The sequence below is a fragment of the Castor canadensis genome, chromosome 2, assembly GCF_047511655.1.
Source record: "Castor canadensis chromosome 2, mCasCan1.hap1v2, whole genome shotgun sequence".
Classification (NCBI taxonomy): domain Eukaryota; kingdom Metazoa; phylum Chordata; class Mammalia; order Rodentia; family Castoridae; genus Castor; species Castor canadensis.
Window position 1 is genome coordinate 61,147,313 of NC_133387.1, and position 23,403 is coordinate 61,170,715.

The 23,403-nt window shown below is 34.5% G+C and overlaps 1 protein-coding gene across 1 annotated transcript in view; it reads left to right on the forward strand.

The window, feature by feature from the left end:
• The first annotated feature begins 539 nt into the window (after positions 1 to 539).
• Positions 540 to 23,403, forward strand: part of Sema3c (semaphorin 3C) — a 149,112-nt gene continuing 126,248 nt past the window's right edge. The window contains exons 1-2 of the mRNA XM_020178631.2: positions 540 to 852; positions 2,824 to 2,963. Coding sequence (XP_020034220.2) covers positions 2,861 to 2,963 — 103 coding nt within the window. The 5' untranslated portion in view covers positions 540 to 852; positions 2,824 to 2,860. The remainder of the gene's footprint in view (positions 853 to 2,823; positions 2,964 to 23,403) is intronic.

The window sequence follows — 23,403 nt, forward strand, 5'->3', positions numbered from 1 at the left end:
TAATTATGTTCAGGGGAGGGGAAAGTACTGGATATGATTCAATATGAGAAATCAACAGAATTATTGCCTTTGGGACATTAAGGAAACGCAATAGAAAACGACATCCCTAAAAAGGCTAAACTTCTGAGACAAGATTGTAGGTTTATCTCCCACTGGCTTTAGAAAATTTGCTACAGGATAAGGACAAGACTGGTGCCCTTTTAAAAACGCAACTCTTTGCCTTAAAAGGATGCAGTCATCCTTCTCTGGCAAAAAACTGCTTTGCACTTTGATATTTACAACCAAGCAAAGCCCGTGTGCTTTCCAAGAGCGGCGGTAACAAAACCTTGGAGCGCACGGTGCAAGTTGCTTACACTGCCCGGTGGGCTGCAGAAGAAGCGAGCAGGGCCGGTCCTGCAGCCGGCGGCGCGGGAGGACAGGGCAGCTGCGCTCGGGGTCCGCCCTCGGCTCCCCGCCACCCTCTGGGTGGGGCCTCGGGGCTGGTGGAGATGCGGCCGCTGCGCAGGGCGGGTGCTGCGAGCCGGCTGGGCGGTGCGCCCGGGCTGCCCCAGCCGCGCGCCGCGTCGCTGTAACCGGACACCCGAGCGCTCGCCCCCCGCGCCGGCCACTTGCCATTCACTGCGAGGTGCTGGATCGCGCGACGCGGAGACCGGCTCCGGGTGCCGCGGCACTGCAGCGTGAGGATTCCTTTACAAAGAAACTCCAGGACCCGGAGGGAGGAAAGCTTTTCCCCACACGCTGGCTCGGACTCACTGGAAATTAAGCTTTTCTGGGAAAAGGACTAGAGGAGATTGGTGGATCCAACCCGGTAGCAAATTGATGACTTTGCGGCTCTGATTGCTTCCAACCTCGGTAAGCTGGATTCGTTTTTTTTTTTTTTTTCAGCATTACAGAATTAGCAACGTAGAACTTTTTTGATCTATGTGTTGACTTTTCATACGTCGGTGTGCTCGTCTGGGCATTTTCTTAGGAGCCCACGCGGTTTGTCAGGAAAGGGTTCCTGGTGCTGAGAGCCCTGCTGGAGTTGTTTCTTTAAGCTGTGACACCTGCGGAGAGTTTAAAGTTGGGTATTAGGATGCCTTCTAGGGCAAAATTGGTCTCCAGGACATGAAAGGATTCTTAGAAATTACTAGTTAGCGATCAGTAGAAGTGAAAACACGAAGCGCCACTCTAACTGTGTGAGTGAAAGGGAAGAAGCTGTAAGCTAATGGGGGTGGGGGGAGAAGTGCAGACACTTGGCCTTCCCCTCTCCTCACTAGGTGATACTGTGATTGTTCTGTAGAACAGAACATTTGATCTGTCATTTTATCCACAATATTATTCTTTGCAATTTGTGGCACATGTCCCTTTGGGGGAGACATAACAGGTTACATACCGGTAATAGCAATATAGGAAAAACGTGTAAATATCATTAGGCTAGTAAACAGACTTGGGTTGAGCATATTGATAGGTTTTGGAGGCTTTGGGGGAGGGGAAGGGGACCTCTAACTAAAAAGTCAACAAATCCAAGGGGCAAATTACTAAGGGAAAGTTACCCATAAAGTCCATTTTATTCTAAGTTAATTTAGGGATGACAGGGTGAAGAGGTTGTGGAAGCAGGAAGAGACTGTTTCTTTTGAAAATTACCAACACAAACATTCCTCGGGTTTCCTCCATCTGTGTGGTACAAGAAGCATTTTCATTTCTAACTCTCATAGCATGTGCACTACCTATGAACGCAACTTATTTTTGGTTAAGATTGCACGTTTAGCTTACTTGCTCTTTTTCTTCTGTATTAATGAAGCAGCCTTTTCAATTTTTAACAGCACTTCTTTATTGAATAGAAATGATATACTCAATGTAAAGAACCATATAATATTGAAGATCAGTATCGTTACCTGTGTAAATACATTTCTAGATTAAATTCTTGTGTCATTTTAATGTACCATTTCAGTACATTATGCAAAATGATGGAATTTCTTTTATGGTACCATGCTTATTTTGCATAGTGTGGCCACTAGTTAGTTCTCCTTCAGTTTTGCCTCAATACATCACCTGATCTTCCTTCATATTCAGACATTAGTTAATAGCATGTATCAATTTTATAGCTATAGTTTTAAGCAGTAATAATTGTCTCTTTGATTTATCTTTTGGAATTTTGACAGCTGCTTTCTGTTTGATTGATGTAAAATGTGCATTGGTGGATACAAGGCTCACTGGATTACTCACCACTAGGTCATTGGTTTGAATTTGGCACAAGTCCACGGTTACCTCAGCTGCATCATTTAACAGCTGCATCATAATCTGAATCAATTGGCAAATAACTGATTCAAGTGATTTTAGTAAGCAAGTATTGAGCAGACAAAGATTTATGTATAGAAACACCATTTTAGGGATAAGTACTCCAAAAGATCTAATGAGTATGGAAGTCAGTGGGCACACACGAGCATTCATGTGGGATTTCTCTGCTACTGCATTTGTGGGGAGCAATAATCTGTTGCTACCACTCTCAAGTCATTTTTAAATGGAATGGAATTTTAGAGAGAAGATCAGTTACAATATTGGGTTTTCCATTGGGAATCAATATATTTTAACTTGCTTTGCTCTGCTTTGATGTTAGCATTTTTTTTTTTCTGGAAGATGAAACAGTTCTCTTATTGCAAAGATTCCAGACCCAAATAAATAAAAATTTTCGCATATGAGAAGCAAAGTCACAGCACCTCCTACTGTTTGCATTGCTGCAAGAGTTCAGATGCATCTTTTGTGAATGGGTTGTTGTTGCTGTATTTCTGTACACCTAAAATGTGAAATAAGCAACCACAAATTTTTATCTCTCCTTTCAAGGTATTTTCTCTGGTGTATTACCCTTCAAATCTGAAGAATGGCATTCCGAGCAACATGCATGTTGGTTGGAGTATTTATTTGTACTATCTGTGTAAAAGGATCTTCCCAGCCCCAAGCAAGAGTTTATTTAACATTTGATGGTAAGAGAGTTGATAAAAAAAATTCTGTGAAAATGTTATTTAAAGTCTTATTTTTCTCCCTTATCAAGATTCAAAAATTATTGAAGAGAGCAAAATATTACTGAGGATTCATTTAAAAAGTATTACTGGGGTGTTTTTCAGATGACATAGCTATGTCAAGTTATCAGTTAATAGACAAAAACCTATCTGTTGCATTTGAGGTCATGTTTATGAAAATGCTTGATGGTGTTTGCATGTGTGTTTCTGGGGAGGTAATGAAGAGCTCTAAGCTGAACATCTTTGGTGTTGCTGTTCACCTGGCTCTGTTGAGAAACATTCCTCTTCTGCCAGTTCTCTACAGCAGAGTTTTATCAGTTAATTTTCTGAACAATTCTCTCAATAAATTTCAGGCATTACTCTCAAAACTAGCTAATCCATGTGCTATTCTAATGGTGTTTCTTCTGTTTCCACAAGGATTTCCTGCAGTTGGCATACTGTTCTAATGAATCAAAACATGACTAAAAATAATTGGAAATATGCTTTTGATTATTGTTGTATACAAATGTCTTCAGAAGCTTAGGGAAAAGGGTACAATTTCAAATTTTTATATTCATAAATATCATAAGGTCATCTGAAGGAATCGCTTACCAAATGTGTGCATGAACTTTCAACAATATTATTCAAATGACTTACAGAGACTTAAGTCAGTAAAGTAACCCATATTAACTGGACAGGTCAAATAAATTGATAAAGTACCTCATCTTGCCATTCATATAATTTATATTTAATTATGTTTTTCATCTCTACATGAACTTCAGTGTCATTGCACATACTTTTACTTTCCTTTGATAGAGTGTACTTCCAGACTTTCCTATGGCAGCTGTCTCTGAAATGCTGTTATCTCCATGTTCAAATAGCACTGTGACTGACACTTATCAGTTTAATAGCTGTCTTTCTTTTCCTTTCTTTTTAAGTTACCAAGAGCTTTCCTCAAGGTCATCATAAGCACTGAAGGAGCCATATTTAGAACCCAGTGTGAGCTTCTAATTGTTTCCTTAGTCTACACACCAGGCATTCCCACTAAAACCATAGCTATGCAGTGAAGTTGTGAAGAATCAAAAAAGTCCTCCTCTGGAATGTCCTTTTGTTCTGAATTAGTAAGTCATCTTATAGTGTGCTCACACTTATTTCCCCAAATTTAGAACCTATGTGATATCTAATCAAATAAGAATAAGAAAAGGCCTTAAGAAGCCCTGTGATTTCCTGTTTTCTACATTTCTCCTAGTATGCAGAGAGATGGAGTCCTCTAATAGATTCGGTGTGTAAACCTGCTCGCTCTTCTATTACATCAAAAGTAGCTCCAAATTTTTAATGTAACTATTAGCAACAAGTGAGTCACCAGTCACAAGTGAGCAAGCAAGTCTACATTTGAAAGACAATTAAAATTTGTATTTTACAGAAGAAAATGAAGTACTAAAATCTTTTAGAACCAAGCTTCAATACTATGTAGTGCAGTGACTGGAAGTTACAATAATGTATCAAATACTACATGTCTAATATTCTAACTGCTCTCAAATGAAAACTCAAAACATATACTTGCAAAGCAAAATTCACCTAAGTTTAAGGCTTATGTACATTATGATATAAGTTACTGATCTGAAAGTTCTATAGTTCCTGACATTTAGTCCTTCCCAAGAGAGTTACTGTTAAATAATTACAGAAGTAGGGTATCACTGTTTTAAAGAGGTATATTAACAGGAAGAATATTTTCAATAAAATTCTGCAATTTCTAAACAATGTTTTTTAAAGTTTCTATTAAGCAAAGTATCATGGGAAAAAAATACCTTTGGCAAAAACAATTGTTAAAACGTACAAATTTCAAGATCATTTTCTTAAAGAGATTTCACAGTGCCCCTGTTTAAGATGACAGTTCCAAATTTCTAACTATTTAATGCTTCTTTTAATCAAATGATGACTTATTTTAGTATCACACTGAACAAGTTACTAAGGTTCCTCTGAAATGGCCTCTCTTGACATTAGAATATAAAGTTATATACAGAGTTGATAGGTATAGGAATACATATTTATTTAAAGACATAAGATGTATGCTTTTTATTTTTGTATTTCAAATTTATATCATTGTTTTTCAACCAAAAACCAGAATTTGGAAGATGTTTTGAGGAAATTCAAGTAATTTCAAATTTCATCAGTCAGAAGTCAATTATATCACTTCTTTTATATCTCTATGGATCTTTGTATTCACTTTTAATTACATTGCCTATTGGCTCTTTTACCTTGAAATCTTTGAACTCTATAACTTTGGTCCTCTTCCTGTCTCTTTCTGGGTGGAACTTTAGAAGAATCTGTTCATTCTTGCCTTACTTGAAGTTCAAGTAATCATTGCTGTCAAATTAAAGGTGTGTTAGAGAAGAAACGTCTTCTTTTCTTTGTCCACATTCCATCCCTTCTTCTTGTAATGGATTGATGGAGTGATAACATTTCAGAAATGATTTACAGATTTGCTGTCCATGCTATCCAGTGCAAGGTCATACAGATGGTCATCAGTCCTATGTGAGAACTTATGTCACATGATATTAATTGTATACATTTATTCTAGCTTAATCTTTCATGTTAAGAAAACTGTGTCTTCCAAAAGATATTTTGTGATTTTATGCAAAATAGTTCTCCAAATGAATAAAAACGTCATTTTTAAGTTGCTTTTAACTTGAAGTTTAGGTTACTTTTTAAGTTGAATTTTTGTTGAAGAAAAATTCAACAGATTGAGAGATTCAAACTTCCTAGTATTATTGACATTGCATTTTTTTTCTACAAAATGTCTTTATCATCTAAACAGATCAAAAGAAAAGAGAGGACTACCTATATTCAGTAGGCAAGTCTTGCTTTCCTGTTATTATCTAGGGAAAGCATTATTCAAAGATTCAGCCTTTATTTAGGAGATACTCTAGCACATATTATCTTACAAAATAATATGTAAGTACTCCATAATATGGAATAAGTACTCCATAATGTGATAAAATATATCAGTTGCATGTTATCTTTGAAGCAAATCTCAGAAGTGCAAATAAAACATTATCTATATTCGAATTGATATAGACCATGCTTACTGAGTTAAGTATGTTAAATATTATTTCTATTTTTTAGATGTAGTGAATTGTTCAATGAATACTAAAATTACTTTTTCAGCTAGTAATTCAGATTGTGAATCTAAAATCTTTATTAAAATAAAGCTACTCACAATATTTCCTTGTTATCTTTACTATAGGATCTGTAGTAATGTCTTATTTCATTTCTGATATTGAAAACTTACAACTACCCTTTATGTCTTGATTAATCTGGATATAGGTTTATCCATTTTATCAATCTCTTCAAATAATCAGCTTTTGATTTTGTTAATTTTTTCCACATTTTCATTTAAATTTCATTGATTCATTCTAAAATTAATTATTCCCTGATTTATTCACAATTCATGTTTAATTTTCTCTTCCTTTATAATTTCTTTGAGTGGAAACTTAGGTCATTGATTTTAGACCTTTCTTCTAACATAACTATTCACTGCATAGACATTCCCCAAAATCTGCTTTACCAGTCCATCACAAATTTTGATAAAAGGAATTTTGATTTCCAGTCACTCCAGTATTTTCTAATTGCCGTGTTATTTTCTTTTTTTAAAACCTATGCATTATTTAGAAATGTGTTGGTAGTTTGTGAACAGTTTGGCATTTTTATAGATTTCTCTGTTACTGACCTCTGGTGCAGAACTTATATTGTGCAGTTACAATTATTTAAAATTTCTTTAAAGTTATTTCATTACATAGAATGTAGTCTATATTGGAAAGAAGGTATATTCTGCTTTTATTGTTCAAGTGCTCGGTCAATAACAGTTAGATCTAGTTGGTTAATAATTTTTACACCCTCACTGATTTTCTATCAACATGTCCCATCAGTTACTGAAAGAAGAGGTGGGACTCTCCGACTGTGGTTATAGATTTAGTTCTCCTTCAAGTTCTGTCAGTTTGCACATACTGACATATTTTGAAGTGTTAACACCTCCCAATGAATTGACTACCTTTCCATTATGAAGTATCTGATTATTCCTGGTAATAATCTTTACTCTGTCACATATACATTCTGTGTATGTGACACTTTTATCTTTTTATATAGTGAAAAATACCATCAAAATGTAAATACCATCAAAATGTAGTTATAATTAAGTGGGGAAAATGTTAGACTCTCTAAGGTTTCTAAGAAATTTTTAGGAAATTATTAAGATATATTTAAATAGACATGTATTTTCTACACTAGTGAATACAGATCCATCCCCTGGTACATAGCTAGTGGTCATGTTTTAAAATTCTATCTCTAAACTTTTCCTACATTATACACCAAAGATTCAATGTGACTTGAGAACTGAATTTTTATATTAATCCTTTCCAGCTAGTATCCAAACCTCTTCCTAATTACTCTATTTTCTTCCTAATAGTATTCCTGCATGTCTTGATTATAAGTCAAGTTTCCAATATTAGAAGGAAGGGGGTTCACATATACTCAAGCTTTTCCTATAGGACCTTGATTGGAGACCTGCTAAGGAGGTTGTCTTAATCCTCAGTGCTATTGTGATCTGTATGTGCTAGCTGCCTAGGTACGTTAGATCTTTAATGTATTTATTGCCTCAAATGCACCATTTTCCCAAAGATTCAAATCATGATGACTAATAAGAATTCAAACATCTTGGTTTATTTATGACTGTCATGGCTTTAGAAATTATTAATTGGAAAACTATTTTCTTGCTATTTGTGAAGCAGTTAGGATGACATGAAATACCAGGAAGAAGGGCATATGGGATAGCCTAACTCCTAAATAAGTAAAATATAAATGCATCCATATAAATATCAAATATATACTATCTACATATACCCAACGAAATGATTTTTAAATAATGGATTTTTTCTATATCTAAGGTGAGTACATTGTAACTCACCAAAAGTATTTGCTCTTTGGGATACTTTCTATGTGAAGCAATTAATGGACTTTTAATTGATATTTAATGTTCAGATTAGTGAGTTTTATGTGAGCTTATTTATTATTAAGTCACCAACATAAGAAAATTTATATTTTGCTTCATATTTTGTGTTTTAAGACTGGGTGACAACAGTCTTAAATTACCTTATCCAAGATGGCATAGTGGTTCTGTCTCTGTTACCAAAGAAATAATTCAGTCATGTGGCAGTTTTATCATATAAACATTTGAATTATCAAGTGCTATTTTTCAAAAAAGGTAATCCTGATGAATAACTATTTATTTATGTACTTCATATCTAAAGTGTAATATCCTACAGTATATAGGATAAAACTAAAGTGCACTGAGCATCCCAGACATCATGCAGTCTGACGATGACTTCACTAAGCAGTCTTTGGCTTTATGTTCACATTTTATTTTGGCTTAACATTCTTAGTTATCAAGGTGATTATGAAAATATTTTAAAGCACTTATGAAGCTATAAAAGCTCAAAACAAATTCATTTGGTACTTTAAAAATGCATGGCAGAATAGTCAACTGTGTGACACTGCTATTTATTCTGGCTTGTATTCAGTAGAACAGTAAAACATCCTACTATGAAAGTGCCTTCTACCAGTTTAAATTAAATTACCTAAAACTCAAAGGGAAAATGACAAAGATAAAAATTCCATGGAAATTTCTACTATTTTGGTAAATTTTTTTCTTCACTATCAATGGCCAATCTTCCAGCCCAAGATTAAGTTTTACATTTACATTTAGATGTGCATGACGGTAGTTTAAATACTTAAATGACTGAAGGTGAGTTTTGACTAGGAGACAGGTACAAAAAGAATGGGGCTACCCTTGCATAGATGTATCAATTCTCTCATCTGTTTTTTTTGTCCTTTTTTTTTGCCTTCATTCGGTGCTGAATTTTTCATTAATAAAGTCATCAGAGTCTCTAGGTCATTGATAGTGTGCAAATAAAAGACGATTTCATTTCAAATCAAAGAAAATTAAACATCGTTTGTCTTATAATGTCTGACTCATTTGGTAAGACAGTTAATTAAGTAAGAAATAAAAGGATCCCTGAGAACTAGTGAGTTCAACCCAAAAGCTGATGAATTGTTATTGAACAATAAATAAAGTTCTTTATGAACTCTGGTAGCATCAACATTACAAGGCACATTTGTTAAACATAGTTTGTCTAGTGGTTGCCCAAGAGATAAAAATAAAGCCAATTGTTCTTGATGTCTCCAATAATCTTGGAGAATGTTTATTCTAGTTGTATTAAACTTCTGAAATACTTAGTTTTCAGAAAAACTTGTGTTGCTGTAGTTTCTTTCAAGTCCTCTTACAATGATTCTCTTGAATGTCACTTAAATATCTTGAATATCACCTACATGTTTTAATAAACCCAAACTCAAGAAGAGGTGCTGTGTAAACAAAAAGCTCTTTGTACTCTTCCTCTGTGGCAGTGCCATTGCACTCATTAAGGGATTGATGAATGCAAGTATGAGTTGGATATAACCTAAAGCAGAGTCTAGAATAGAGTAACTCTATATTTGTGAGGTAAAGCAGTAAGTTAAAAACTGTCATAAGATACAATTACATATGAGAAAACTTGCAAAGAAGTGTAGTCTATTTTCCCTTATAACATACGTTGCTATAGGATTCTGGTAAGCAAAGTAAAACAAAATCTCTTTCACAGACTTGAATTGGAAGAAAGAAGTTTTATTTCAGGTATTGCAAAGAATTTTCTTGGGGAATATTAGGATAGAAATGTATTATAATGATGTTCTGTGGAGCTGCATTAGAAACTTTTATAAAAATTTAGAAATTTTATCTTCCTGTTATAAAAAAAGTAATTTTTATTCTAGGTGAATAAGAATCTATTAAGCTTTATTCTGTTGCCAAAAAAATATTAGGATGTTAAGCCAGTGCAAAGGTTCAAGGTTCTCACAATTGGGAACAAAGAAGGAATGTTTCCATGCTTTGAGGTCTGAAGATTGAGCTTATGTGTTATGATTATTCAGTCACCCAATTGAAGTAATTCATGAAGGAAATGTGTCATACTCCGTAGAATTGCCACAGACACATGTACACATTTATTTTAGTTAGTTCAGGCTCCTTATCAAATGAAAATGGCTAATGTGATACTAGGTAGTTTAAATTTGTTCACATATTGACTATATATGTTGGTATGTTCACATATATTTATAAAACTGTATTTTGCACAAAGTTTATTTGTAATTTTTGTTTAGAAAAATATACCTAGAACCAAAAATTTGTATGTTTCTGTCCTTCACAGATATATACCACTGTTTTATCTTCTGTGTTTCTAAAATATTTTGGTAATTAATTTATATTCACTATAGTAATAACTAACATGAACATTGCCTTTGTGTTAGACACTAACCTACATAGCTCATGTTACTTCACTTAATTCTCTAACAACACTGTGGATTAGGTGTTTTTTTTATCCTCAACATGGAGACACAGATGATTTAAGTAATTTGCCTGAAGTTGTAGAGATGAAAAGTAGCAAGATTAAAAATATCAGTTATCAGACAACAGAGCCAGAACAAAACAGTGATAGAATTAGTTGTAAAATCCACAAAAATCAAAATTAAGAGAAAATATTTTCTCAAGAAGATATTTTATATCTCACTTTATCATGTCACAGCAGACTAGAACTGTAGTCCATAGTGATTAGTAAAGGGAAGGTGTTTAGAGAGAGTCTGGTCTGAATAAGGGGTACCAAAATATAGTTACATAGGAAGAAAAAGTTCTAATGTTCTATAAACTATAGTTTACAACAACTTACTACATAGTTTATTAAAAAAATAACTAGAAGAGAGGCATTTGAAGCATCTCAACACAAGAAAGTGATAGGGCTGGGGATGTAACTCAGTGGTAGAGTGTGTGTTGCCTGAGGCCTTGGGTTTAATCCCAAGCACACACAACACAAAACAAAAACCAAAAGCATTAATAAAACAAATGATAAATGACAAATATTTAAGGAGATAGAAATGCTAGCTTTTCTGATTTGATCACGACACATTGGAAACATACATTTAATTATCAAACCGTATCTCATAAATATGTACAATCATGTGTCAATTAAAAAAAGAATTTTAAAAACATCTTTAAAAAGCCAGAAAAAAGAAAAAAGAGTCACAGCAGAGTTTTACTTTTCTCTTATAACATCAAGTCTTACTGAAAATAAGAAAGTAAAACTCATTTTAGATGCCGTTGCAATTCTTCCTTCAATTTATAATTCATTAACGTGGGGCTGGGGGAATTCATCCCCTGGAGCATGATCATTTTTTTCTATAGGTGATGTCTCTTGGGGCTGTAGGAGCAAGTCTCACTTCAAGTGCAGCAAACTGCAGAAGAATTTATCATTCACTCTCATCACTCCACTATGCCATTTTTTCAAGGTGTAGCCCTATATGTTCAGTGCAGCCTACACTTTCTCTTGAAGTGACTAAAGTGTACTTTTTCATGAACACCATTGTAGCATTACCTAAATATAACACTGAAACACACTCAATAATTCCATTTCTAAATACCTTTTATATAAGGAAAAATAAGAGAACCATCATTTTTGTTTCAGTTCTGCTACTGTGAAAAAAATGAAGCATAAAAGTATTAGGAGAGAGAGTTGCAAGGTTTAGGCAAATTCCAGCACTCCTCTTTGTCTTCTGCATTTTCATTTATCTATAACCGAGGACTTCTTTTGCCAAAGAAAACAAATTTAAAATTAAGGAACAGAAAGGTGAGACTTTTGCTAGCACAGAGTATGAGTTGGCAGGAAAGGCACCAAGAGGCCCAGCTCAGTGCTGAGGCATGTGCTATTTTAGGGTGGCACTGGACAGAAAGCAGTGTGCTGAGCTGAGAAGATGGCAAGTCCATTCTACATGTCTAAGGTGGAGCTTATGAGAAAGAGTTACCTGCAGTCTCCCTTCCTCTCCAGTAGTGATTCAATGCCTTCAAGCACTCAAGGATAATATGTTACTTCGGCAGAACACTTTCTATCTTCTGAAGAATTTCCAGGTTATCTCCTTCCTCCTCTCCTTACTTCCTGCCAGTGCTGGGTGTGAAATCCAGGTCCTCACAGGTGCTAGGTAAGCACTCTACCATACATCTACACCCTATCACCAATAGCAGACTTTAAATTGTTTGACATCACATTAGGTTTAAATTATCTGTTCAAAAACTTAGGCAGTCTATTAGTATCAACAAGTCATTATTTTTGTTTATCTTCTCTAATTTGTGCAAATTAATTACAGTACTTTTCTTGTCTTGCTTTCCAAAGTTACAGCTAGTGTAGTCAGAAGTTAATTTAATGTGATATGTTCATCAGAATTCATTTTTCCCTTAGCCAATCCCTAGGATATTCATCTATCTCATCTCTCTCTCTCTCTCTCTCTCTCACTCTCATCTATCTGGCCTTTGACAGAAGATAACTGTTACAATCTTGTGTGTCCTGGTTTGAAATGATGCCAGCAAGAGTGCTAAATGCTCTTCCCTTGCTCAACTTTAACATTTGCTGGTATGTAAGAATCTTAATAGTGAAATATGAAATACTCTACCATTTAATTCTCCAGTTACTCCCACACGAAAGCTGCTGTTTTCAAAATGTCTGGATGCAGGTTTGTTCTTATACTCAATCTTATATACAGTGTAATGGCCAAAGTCAAGTCTATAGTCTATGTGAAATTAATAGACCAAAGCAGTTAAAGCAATATAGTTTTATAGGAGACAACTTGTGATCCATGAAGAAGTCAGACTTTATGTAGGATTAACAGTGCTAAAGAAGCATCTGTTAAGTTCTTCCTTGAAAGACGTCTTTGCTAACAGATTTTCACTTTCTAGAGAAAGAATGAATCCTGGAAAAGGGATTTGTACCTGAGTATAATACATCTACTCACACATAAACACACACACACACACACACACACACACACACACAGGTAGCGTATGAGTAAAAATCAACTTCAACACTGTTTTAGTCTTTCCTAATTGTATATTTTCTTGTTATGTTGTGACATAACAAAACTTGTTAGGTCAGAAAGAAAGTTGTATTCTTGGTATCATTTTAATGTGCTATTTATATTTTTACTGTACTTAGGAATAACCACAGATCTGTAATTATAGAATAATTGAATGATGAATGCAGCAAACAATTTAGCACTTTAAATGTAATTGTAACACTTAGCTATGTAGTAATAGTTTAGTGCGAAAAGATTGAGGACCAGGACAAGAAACTCTAGTGACTTATGTCTCTCTCCCATTACCAAAGGCTAGTGTTAGAACAAAATGATTTACTGAAATTCAGTCAAAAAGAAGGAAGCAATCTCTCCTGAGCATATATATGAGGAACATAAGGGGAGTGAATGGGGCACACAATTTGAAAGATTATCTAAATTTCTTCTCTACATCTACTTTTCTAGCCAATGAAGCCTATAACCCTGTTGCTAGTATTACTCTTTTTAACATCAATTGCCAAAGAGAGAGCAGCATCACAATTTTACAGTATGAAGTATAATCTTTATGTGTTTTTGTTGTCTAAAATATTCATTTCACAAAAATTAGACTAGAAGAGAGATTTACTTTTGTAAATAGACATAACTTGGTGCAGGCTATGTGAGGTACTTTATTCATTACTGAAGTTTGTAACAAGCATAACAAGTCTAGTGATTTTAAGAGAGCTCTAACAAGTTAGAAACTGAGGGTAAGGGAATTTAAACACCCTAAACTTCTTGAACTTACCTATATAAGTTAAGTAGGAGCATTTATATGTAGTCCTTATATAAATGCTAGAATAACAATTCCAACACATCTGTAATTGGTACCACAGGGACCAGTTTTTTAGTGGAATAAGTGAGTAGTAGCAAAATAATTACAAAATTGACTTGCATAAAAGCCATAATATTTTTATTTAATTTTATTATGGAATAGATTTAAGACTATATATATCACACACACATATACACTTTTATAAGTCTCCATAAAGATATATATATATATGTATATTTATATGTCATTCAATTCACTAAATTGAAAAACTTTTAATCGAGAAACTTAAGATGCAAGTTTTGATATGGTGTAGTGAAAATTGAAACTTCATCAAACTCTACTTATAACTCTTTTTATAACTTCTCCAACATCTTATAGACATAGTCACTGTCACAATTCAACCCAAAGCAAAATCTCATGACTTAAATTATCTCTTAATTTGAAAAGAGTTATTGGATATTTAATTTGTGTGAATGGACAGAGCCTTAACCATTCTCTAAACAAAATAGTTGTGTATTTACATCCAAGTTGTGTATTAATAATGGAAAAAGTGGGAAGAGATTAGAGTCTCCTTGCCACTATACAGGAATCTGAGTTTTAAAATAACAGTCTTTATAGAAGCAGTCTCTCTGGCATCAGAAGTTTCCAGCTTTGTGGGTCCATCCATCCAGCCAGATTGTCGCTTTATAAATTCAAACACATGGGCTTTTTTTTTCTTTTCCTTGAACAGTACTACTCAGAACATTCCAAGAGACCAGAACATTAAGCTGAAATAAAACAATGAGTGTATTATCATCACCAAAAGAGCATTTGGAATTTTATTAGAAGAAACCAATTAGGATGTTATTTTCAAGCAAAGGGCTTGGCATGGCTTCAGAAAATTACTTTCCGGAGTCGGACAGGGGTTTAGCTGGCACAGAGAGCAGATCTTTAGCTTAGGGTTTTGACAGCTTTAATGTACCTGCCACTGGGCTTTCTTCTTTAAGCTGATTCTCTTAAAAGCCATGCTTCCTGCCATTGTGCTACATAATTGCATCAATCCCATTTTCCATTAGTTCTCCAAACCTGCTGATATGACTAGAGTTTTAAAATCTTTGTGTGAAAATCTCATTATGCAGAAATTTCCAGGAGAACCTGATAATGCATATGTCTTATACAGCAGTATTTTTTATTTTGGTATATAAAGTAGGATAAACAAAGAATTCTTTCTGCTAGTGTTTAGTCATTTAATTATACTGACAATGTGCTATAAGCAATTTTCTATTATAGAAGAAAAACAACATTCAGTGGCTTTATTTCATTGAGGAAAAAAGCAGTATATATGGCTCTGCTAAAATAATACAATAAATAATAATAATGTATCCTTATTTGAAGTAAAAACAAATTATTGCTTCCTCTTTATTACATCTGTAAAATCTATCTCCTTTATAATGTGTTTTTCAACAATTTGACCTTATAAAAATTTTGTAATGATCTACATTTGTTTATCTTATATCTACATCCAAATATTCTGATATGTATTTGACATTTTTTCTTATAAATAATTACTTATAGACATTTCAGATATTACCTTGAAAATTAATAGTGTAAAATGCATGTATCAAGCAGTTGATCTCCTTACATTCATTCCCTTACCTCTCTTCTGTGTGTGTGTGTGTGTGTGTGTGTGTGTGTGTGTATTTGTCTAAATGATGTGAGAAAGATTATCAAGCTGCACTTGGTGTTATTCACAAAACGATGAAAGTCTCAGAGCCTAGATGCTGATGGAATGTGTAGCAAGAATGGAGTGAAAGGTGACTGTGAGTAAAAATATGTCATTTATTCATACTTTGGAATGAAATTCAGTGCCATAGGCATTTAAATGGAATTGCCTCTAAATCAACTGTTGATTTCCAAATTTATAATAAATATTTGATACAAAGGCAGAATTTAAAAACCTTTTTCAAAATTGCTTCTGGGTAAGAAGATATGAGATTTTTAATAACTGCAGAAAAGTTTATTGAAGTCCATTAACAGCATCGACATTGTTCAAGGTGTGTAAGTATCAGTATTAAGTTCCAGCCACACAAATTATGCCCATTTTAAGCTGGAAACTGGAAAAGTTTATTACAATTGATTGTTGGAGAGTTATGAATCAATATGAGAAAAAGAGTTTGGGTCCTTTTATAAAGAATGTTATGTCCATTTGTCTCTTATTCTTTTCTTCCCCACCCTTCCACCTACCTTTCTAATGGAGAGAGTCCAGTATTCATTTTTTAAAAAAAGATGCAAAATGCTGCATTTCATTCCATGGATATTTTAGAGCCTACCTTGTGCAAGGCTGTGTTCTTCATCTGTAGGTACAAACAGAAGCAGGGCATAAATCCTGTCTCCAGTAGCCTCCTGTTGTAGTAAGCAGGATAAGCCAACTATATAACACCAGGCAAACCAGGATACACCAGAGAGGCTCAGGCACCTTACAAAAGAGAACATTTGTGAAGGAATACTAACCTTAAGTGAATTTAAAATATTAGCATTAAGCCAACTGTAGGCATTAATGCAGTTTTATCTTGGTTATATAATGGATGAGACAAATTACATTGGAATGCCAAGGACGAAGTTATTGTATTTAAATGTCTCCCAAGACGATGAGGCAAGTCACCTTTGCTGGGTTTTGTTTAGCTTTGCTTTTATCTCCAAATCCCTAGCAGTGGCTGTAACTATACAGAATCATTATGGCTGCCTGATTGATAAGTTGACAAACAGGTTGACTCCCAGTTGCCAAACTGACTCCTAATGCCCAAGATATTAAAATCCTCAACTGTCTATAGTGGTGGTACAGATGGCTTTTAGAGTCCTTTCCATTTTTCTATTTCCAAATCTCTCTGTCTCTGTCTTTCACTCTCTTTCACACACACACCACACACACACAATATTGGCCATATTTGAAGGTTGGATCAAAGACATGAAAGAGACTATTTTAAATATCAGAAGTTCAAAAGTTAAAAATAATTAGACTTCAGAATTGTCTTTCATACTTAATGACAAATTCTATACCCAAAGTTGAAAAGTTGCTTTCTTTGGAACAGGCTTGGTGGCACACATTTATAATACAAGCTATATGGGAAACAGAGAGGAGAGGATCACAGTTTGAGACTAGCCTGGGCAAAAAGTTAGCAAGAACCCACCTCAGCAAACAAACCAGGCTTGGGGGGCATATATCTGTAATCAAAGCTGTGCAGGAGGCAGAGATTGGAGGATCAAGGTCTGAGGACAGCCTCAGGAAAAAATGTGGAACCCTATCTGCAGAATAACTAAAGAAAATGGTGTTGGTAAGTGGCTGAAGTGCTGGAGCACTGGCTAGCAAATTCAGGGACCTGAGTTCAAACTTAAGATCTGAAAACAAAAGTTCCTTTCTTTGGGCTTTTATTACCATCAGCAGTTTCCCACTTCACCATAAAGTCATGTCTGGAAATTAGAAGAAAATTAGGGACTAAGCCAGGAAATAAATCTATATTTCTGAATTTTAAAAATGACAGGTAAATATAAACCTGAGATCCTAGAACAGTGATTCCAGCCTGGGCTGCACCTTAGAGTCACTCACAATCTAAGACTAACTGGAAACTTACTCCTTAACACAGCAGCAACAGGAGGTAGTAACTAGAGAGATGCAATTGACTGTGAGGGCTGCATAAATGGGTTGAAGACAATTAGAAAGAGTTTGGAGTTGTGAGATCTTCCATTGCTCTCTCTCTGGCCTTCTTTCTCCTTTCTCCATAGGATGATGCTCTCACCAGGTGCTGGCCCCTTGATCTTGGAGTTCCTAGCCTCCAAAACCATGAGGAAATACATTGCTCAGGTTTAGGTATTCCGTTCAAAATGGACTGACTCTTTGTTACAGAATCATAAAGTACCAATAATACAGAGACCAGTCTTAGTAATGTTCCTACCCTTCTACTGAGCAAATGATTTGCCTAAGGTCCTACTGCCTGCATACTGTTCAGAGAGAAATTAAAAGTCCAGGGCCGAAGAGTGTGGCTCAGTGGTAGGACATTTGCCAAGTATTTGTAGGGACTGATTCCATTCCCAGTGCTGCAAAATAGATAAATAAATAAGTATCCAAAAATCTCTAGAAGGCATAGAAATCCATTTCACTTGGGACTGGAAATGAGAGCAAGACTGCCATTGTTATTGTCAGTTACAAAGAGTTAAATATTATTTTGGTGTGGTATTGTGAAGTCATGATTACATGTTGTTTGGTTTTAGATGAATCAATAATGATAATTTGAATGTATATATATGTACATATATACATATGTGTGTGCATATATATATATGAAAAATTGGTTTTGATCATGAAGATATATAGTTGTTTGTGTGACCAGTTTACTATGTGTACATTTCTAGAAACATAATTTTTCTACAGTCAGTGAGAGATTAACTTTGTTAAGCTATACACCTTAACAAATGTAGATGCTTTCACTACCTTATAAAACCTAGATACATACTTATAAAGTAAGCAATCTTTGGTCAAATCAATTCAAATTGAATACTTGGGTCTAATCAAATGACAGGGTTGGCTGTAAAAGATATGCCAACTTTACTTCTACTTTAAAACAACATGAATTAAAGTTTACATGTCATTTGTTAAGAGCTTATAAAATTCTTTATTTTTTGCATCAATGTAATATCTTTAGAAAAAAAACCTTTTTTAGTGGAAAATACAAATTTAACCTTATAACATACAATATACTCAATATGGGCAAAGTCAGAAAAAAGTGTATTTTGCTCATTGGATGCAGTTTAGATGGAAAGAGAATGGGACAGCTACTTTATTAAATGAAGCAGCCAAGGTATTCTAGAACATTGTGCCTTTTGAGGATTTCAGTCATAGAAAGCAAAGATGTAATTATTTCCTAGCTCCTACCTATACATTTTTTTCTTGATGGTTAATAGAAAAAGAGATATCTTGCCTTTGAAAGAAATGGCTGGGCTTCTAGAACTTAACAGTGGTGGGGTAAGGCTTGCAAAGCACTTGGACAAAGCAAAGTAACTTAACAAGTGACAAATGCTTACACAATTTCCAGGGGTAAAATGTCAACATCTGGTTTGGTTTGCTGTACCAAGACTAAACTCCTTGCATATCAAAAAGCAAATTTCACAACTGTGATACTTCCCTGAATGGTACAAAGAGAAACTGCTTTTCCCAATGGAAGTTACTTGTGCACAATGCTAAAAGAGCCAAATTAGTAAATTGTAAGATCATGTAGTCAGCGTTCATATTTTCCACAGAATATTTCACTTATTTGTTAGAATATTAACAAGTCACCATTAGTTCTAACTTAACAATTAGAAATATTGCTTGGCCTTATTATAATTATCATGTTCCTAATTTCATTTCTGGAGTTCTTCCACTGTTAGGTGTAGTAATTCCTTGTACCACCCTCTGAACAGGAGAAACTATGACTCGTTTCCCCACCCAATTACGCCATAGCTGTTTAGTGCAACGTGCAAAGTGAGGTGTTATACAGCAACATTTCCCAATTTATCCGTAATCCTCTCAGTATGCCCAACACCTTCTATTCTAGACAACTGACAATAAAACACAGTTCATCATTTTCCATACATCATTCCTTCTCTGTGTTGTATCAGCAACAAAGTGGAAAAATGGTGATAGAATATGTATAGTGTCATACAATAAACGAATTGTGGAAAGACTGTATTTCTTTATGTTCATGTATTATATAGGTTGTTTTTGTTTGTGGTATTTAATAGATGATTTATAATTCCTAGGACAGAAGTGAATATTCACACCCATTAATTATTTTTTGCTCTATTTAAACTAAAGCACAAATAATTGATGTTGCTTTGCACAACCCTCTAGCAGCTAAAGCAAGTGAAGGAAGTCTGGGTCAGGAGCATTGTCTGGACTTGAAATCCTCCTCCACCACTGAAGAGCCGGGGGACTTGTGGAATTATCTCAACTCCCTTTCACTTTAACTAGGCTCTAAAATGAGAATAATATTAGTTCTCTGATAATGTCATCGTGAATATTAAACAAGGTAATATGTTAGATATGACAGACAGTAAAATATTCTGAATACTAAGTAATATTATTTGGTATAAAGTGAGAAATTAAAGTAATCTAGACGTGGAAGACTGTAGGTCACTGGTCTGAAAAAGGATGTTTTTGACTCACATAAATTTTAAAAAATGAATTAGCTGCTAACATTTAAGAACCAAGAGCTTTCAACTGACAATCTCTATTTCTCATTTTCTTGAAGAGTAAGAGGATCTTGAAATGACCAATAGAGCTGACTAGGGCTACCCCTTCTAGCTTGATTTCCTGTTCTCATTTATGTCACCTGTCTAAAGTTCTCTAACATTTTATATACATATATAATATATGCTGTATATATTATATATCATGTTAGTGTTGAGGTTTGTATGACACCACAATCACCTGTAAACAACCTTAGGATATTTTTACAGACTTTGTGATGGAATTCAAGACAGTACTGTGATCAGCAATTGCTTTTTTTTTCTTTTAATTTTAGGGAAATAATGAGCAGGCTGTGGCTGCTAATGTGATAACATTGGCTATGGTTTTGCATTTAAAAGCAATAGAAAATTTTCTTCAGTCATTTCAAATCTATCTTAGCTTCATGCCTGTATTTCTAAGGAAAGAGGTGTCCTATATACGAGTCCTGATACTCAGTACAGTGTGATTATCGAAGCCTGATTCTCATGACTTGCCAGCTGTAGTCTGGTGTGATTGGTTCTATGTATATTTTGCTAAATATTAACAAAGATGTTGCTTAGTACAGCTATATCCTATACGCACAACAATTCTTGTTGTATAATTGTAATTATCATTACATGCCTTTTCATTGCTTCCTTTGTTCTTAAACATGTAGTTAGCTCCATATTACTCATCTTAGATAGGAAGTGTTTCAAATTCAATACTAGAATATTTTTTAGTTTCTTAATTTGGGAAACATTTAGAAATTAATTTTCTGGAAATAGTCAATATGAACTGCACCTAAATTCTCTCTTGTTATCCTTTATGACAATTGTCACAAGTTTTTATAAGGCATGTCAAACTGTAACGACAGAAAAAAAACACAAAACACTGTAACCTGAAGTTGATGAAGAGTGTAAGTCATGTTATTATGTGTTCATTTCAACATCTTTTGTTCTATCTGACTGTACTATCCATCAGTGAAAGTACTGCCAAACAAAGTAAAAAAGTTCCTAATTTAAAAGTTTAGGATAGGAATGTAGTTCGTAGTATTACAGTGCTTGCTTTAAGGCCCTGGGTTTAATCTCCAGCATTGGAGAAAAACAAAGTAGAAGAAAAACAAAAAGTTCATAGCTAAATGAAGCATCTTACTCTCAACCTTCTTCCTCACCTGAACATCTACTCAGTTTTTTGTTTTCCTCAGTATCAAATCTTGCAATCCATTAAAGAGTTTCAAACTGCCTTTTTTTTAGCATATTTTCCCCTCATCCAGTTATTTTTCTTCTTTCTGTCTTGATTCTCATTCTTTCTTCCCTTTCTTCTTCATATGGAAGTATTTTTTCTACGTTCCCAGTCGTGCACATAACCTTTCATTTCTTCTTCCTTCATTTTTCTTCTTTGGAGTGCATGAAGGGAGGCTGGAAAAGGCCACAGCATGCAGTCAAGTGGGCAGACCATTCACAAGAGCTTATGTAAGCAACCCTTATATGACTAATCCATTCTTGCATTCCCCACCCCAAAGGAGACATCACTTCCCAGTATAGACCCAATTCCACACAGAAAGGTAGAAAACAATGCTGATGTTTCCATTGCACTGTTTTTATTTGCTTGCTTCATGTTTTTATGTTTTTGATGGAAATTCCCCAATTTGTTATTTTCATACACCACTTCACAACCCAGAAAAAAGGTTGATAATTTTGTTTAGTTTCAAGTAAAATTAGCTCTTCTTTCCCCTAATTGTTACTAAAAGGAAACTTAGAGGGAGAATTGGTAATTACTAATTTCAGAAAGTATAGGTTGGTGGGTTGGTCAGGTCATGCAAGCTGCTGCCCAGGTTCACAACCCCATTCTATGCTAGACAGCCTGTGGACTCCCCCACCTACCCTTACCCCATGGGACCACATGCAGTACATCATATTTCTTTTCCTGGGAGTTGGAATACAATACGGGAGCATCTGTAGAGGGTGAAATATACATGTACTGGGAGAAAGCAGGTACTTGAAACTGTAGCAGAAAAAGTCAAGATCAAGAAGGATCAATTTCAGAAGAAGCAGAATACAAAAAAGTTAGCAGACAAGCTAAGATGTGCTTGCAAGATTGCAAAGATTAGATAAATGCCCAACAAACAATCCTGTGACAGCCATTTATGAAAGACCAACAGCTGGGGTTGTTGGAAGCTCACAAGAGTTCCTATTCAGTATTAGAGGTACTATTCTATTCTAGCTGAGCACTAGGTCACTGTTAAGTTGGTTTTAGAGGCTGTTAAAATGACTTCTGTTTTCCTTTCTACCTTTTCAGATGGGGGAGACATAGAGAGTTCTTTTACCAAAGACAATCTGAGTTATATCTGTTCTTTGATGCAAATGATTATATTAAGAAGTATCTCGACTATCTGACGTATCAGATCACTTTATGATTCTGATTTTATTGAGTTTCAAAATTGCATCAAGTAGTTATAAATTAATAATCTCTTATTTATAGTTGCAGGGCTATTTAGAAGCAATGATTTAGTCTTTTAGGGAAATTGAAAATTAAAGCATTTAATAGACTTGGACTATCAGTATACATTTAAAATAAATGAAGGGCAGGAGGGAAAAATAGGTCTTTTCCAGGGGTTAGTACCAGTGAAAGGTGGGTGGGTATATATTTTGTATCCATATATGAAAATAGAAGAATGAAACCTGTTGAAATTGTTCTAAGAAGGGAGGGAGGAAGAGAGAGAACAATAGAGGAGCTAAATCTAAGATATATAGTAAGCACATATATAAATATCACAATGTATTCCTCTGTACAACTATTATATGCTAATAAAATAGTGATAAAATATTGTAAGTAATGACAGCCATAACAACAAAAAAGAAAAGGCACTGTTACATGAATTGTAACACTGCGATTGTGCTAAGAGTCGTGTAGGGACAGTACTAAGTATAGTGTATAGTCCATATGAAAAACTACACACACATCTTCCATTCACATTTCTATAGTCTCTGTATTTTCTATTTATTTCATAATAATTAGAAAATATTAAGACATTAATTTAAAAGTGCCTACACATTTTATTCACATGTCTGAAGATCAGACAGATATTATTAACGGTGGATTATAGAAGAAAAGTTTCAAAATGAGAGGCAGTGAACATAGTTAATTGCTGTAGAACAAACTTTGCCTTATATAAACTTAAATTAATCATCATCTTGATTTTTCCAGATCCCAGAGATATTTTAGAGAATGAGGTAACTGTTTGGAAGTTTAAACAGATTTTTTTTTTAGATATCATTTTCTGTGTTTTCTTTTTAAGTCCACCATTTCTACCTAGGTAATTAATAAATTGCATATACTATTGAAATCTTTCATTTTTAAACTTTATAATGTCTTCAATTTTCTAATCATCCTGTATGAATTGTATAGTTTGAGGTGCA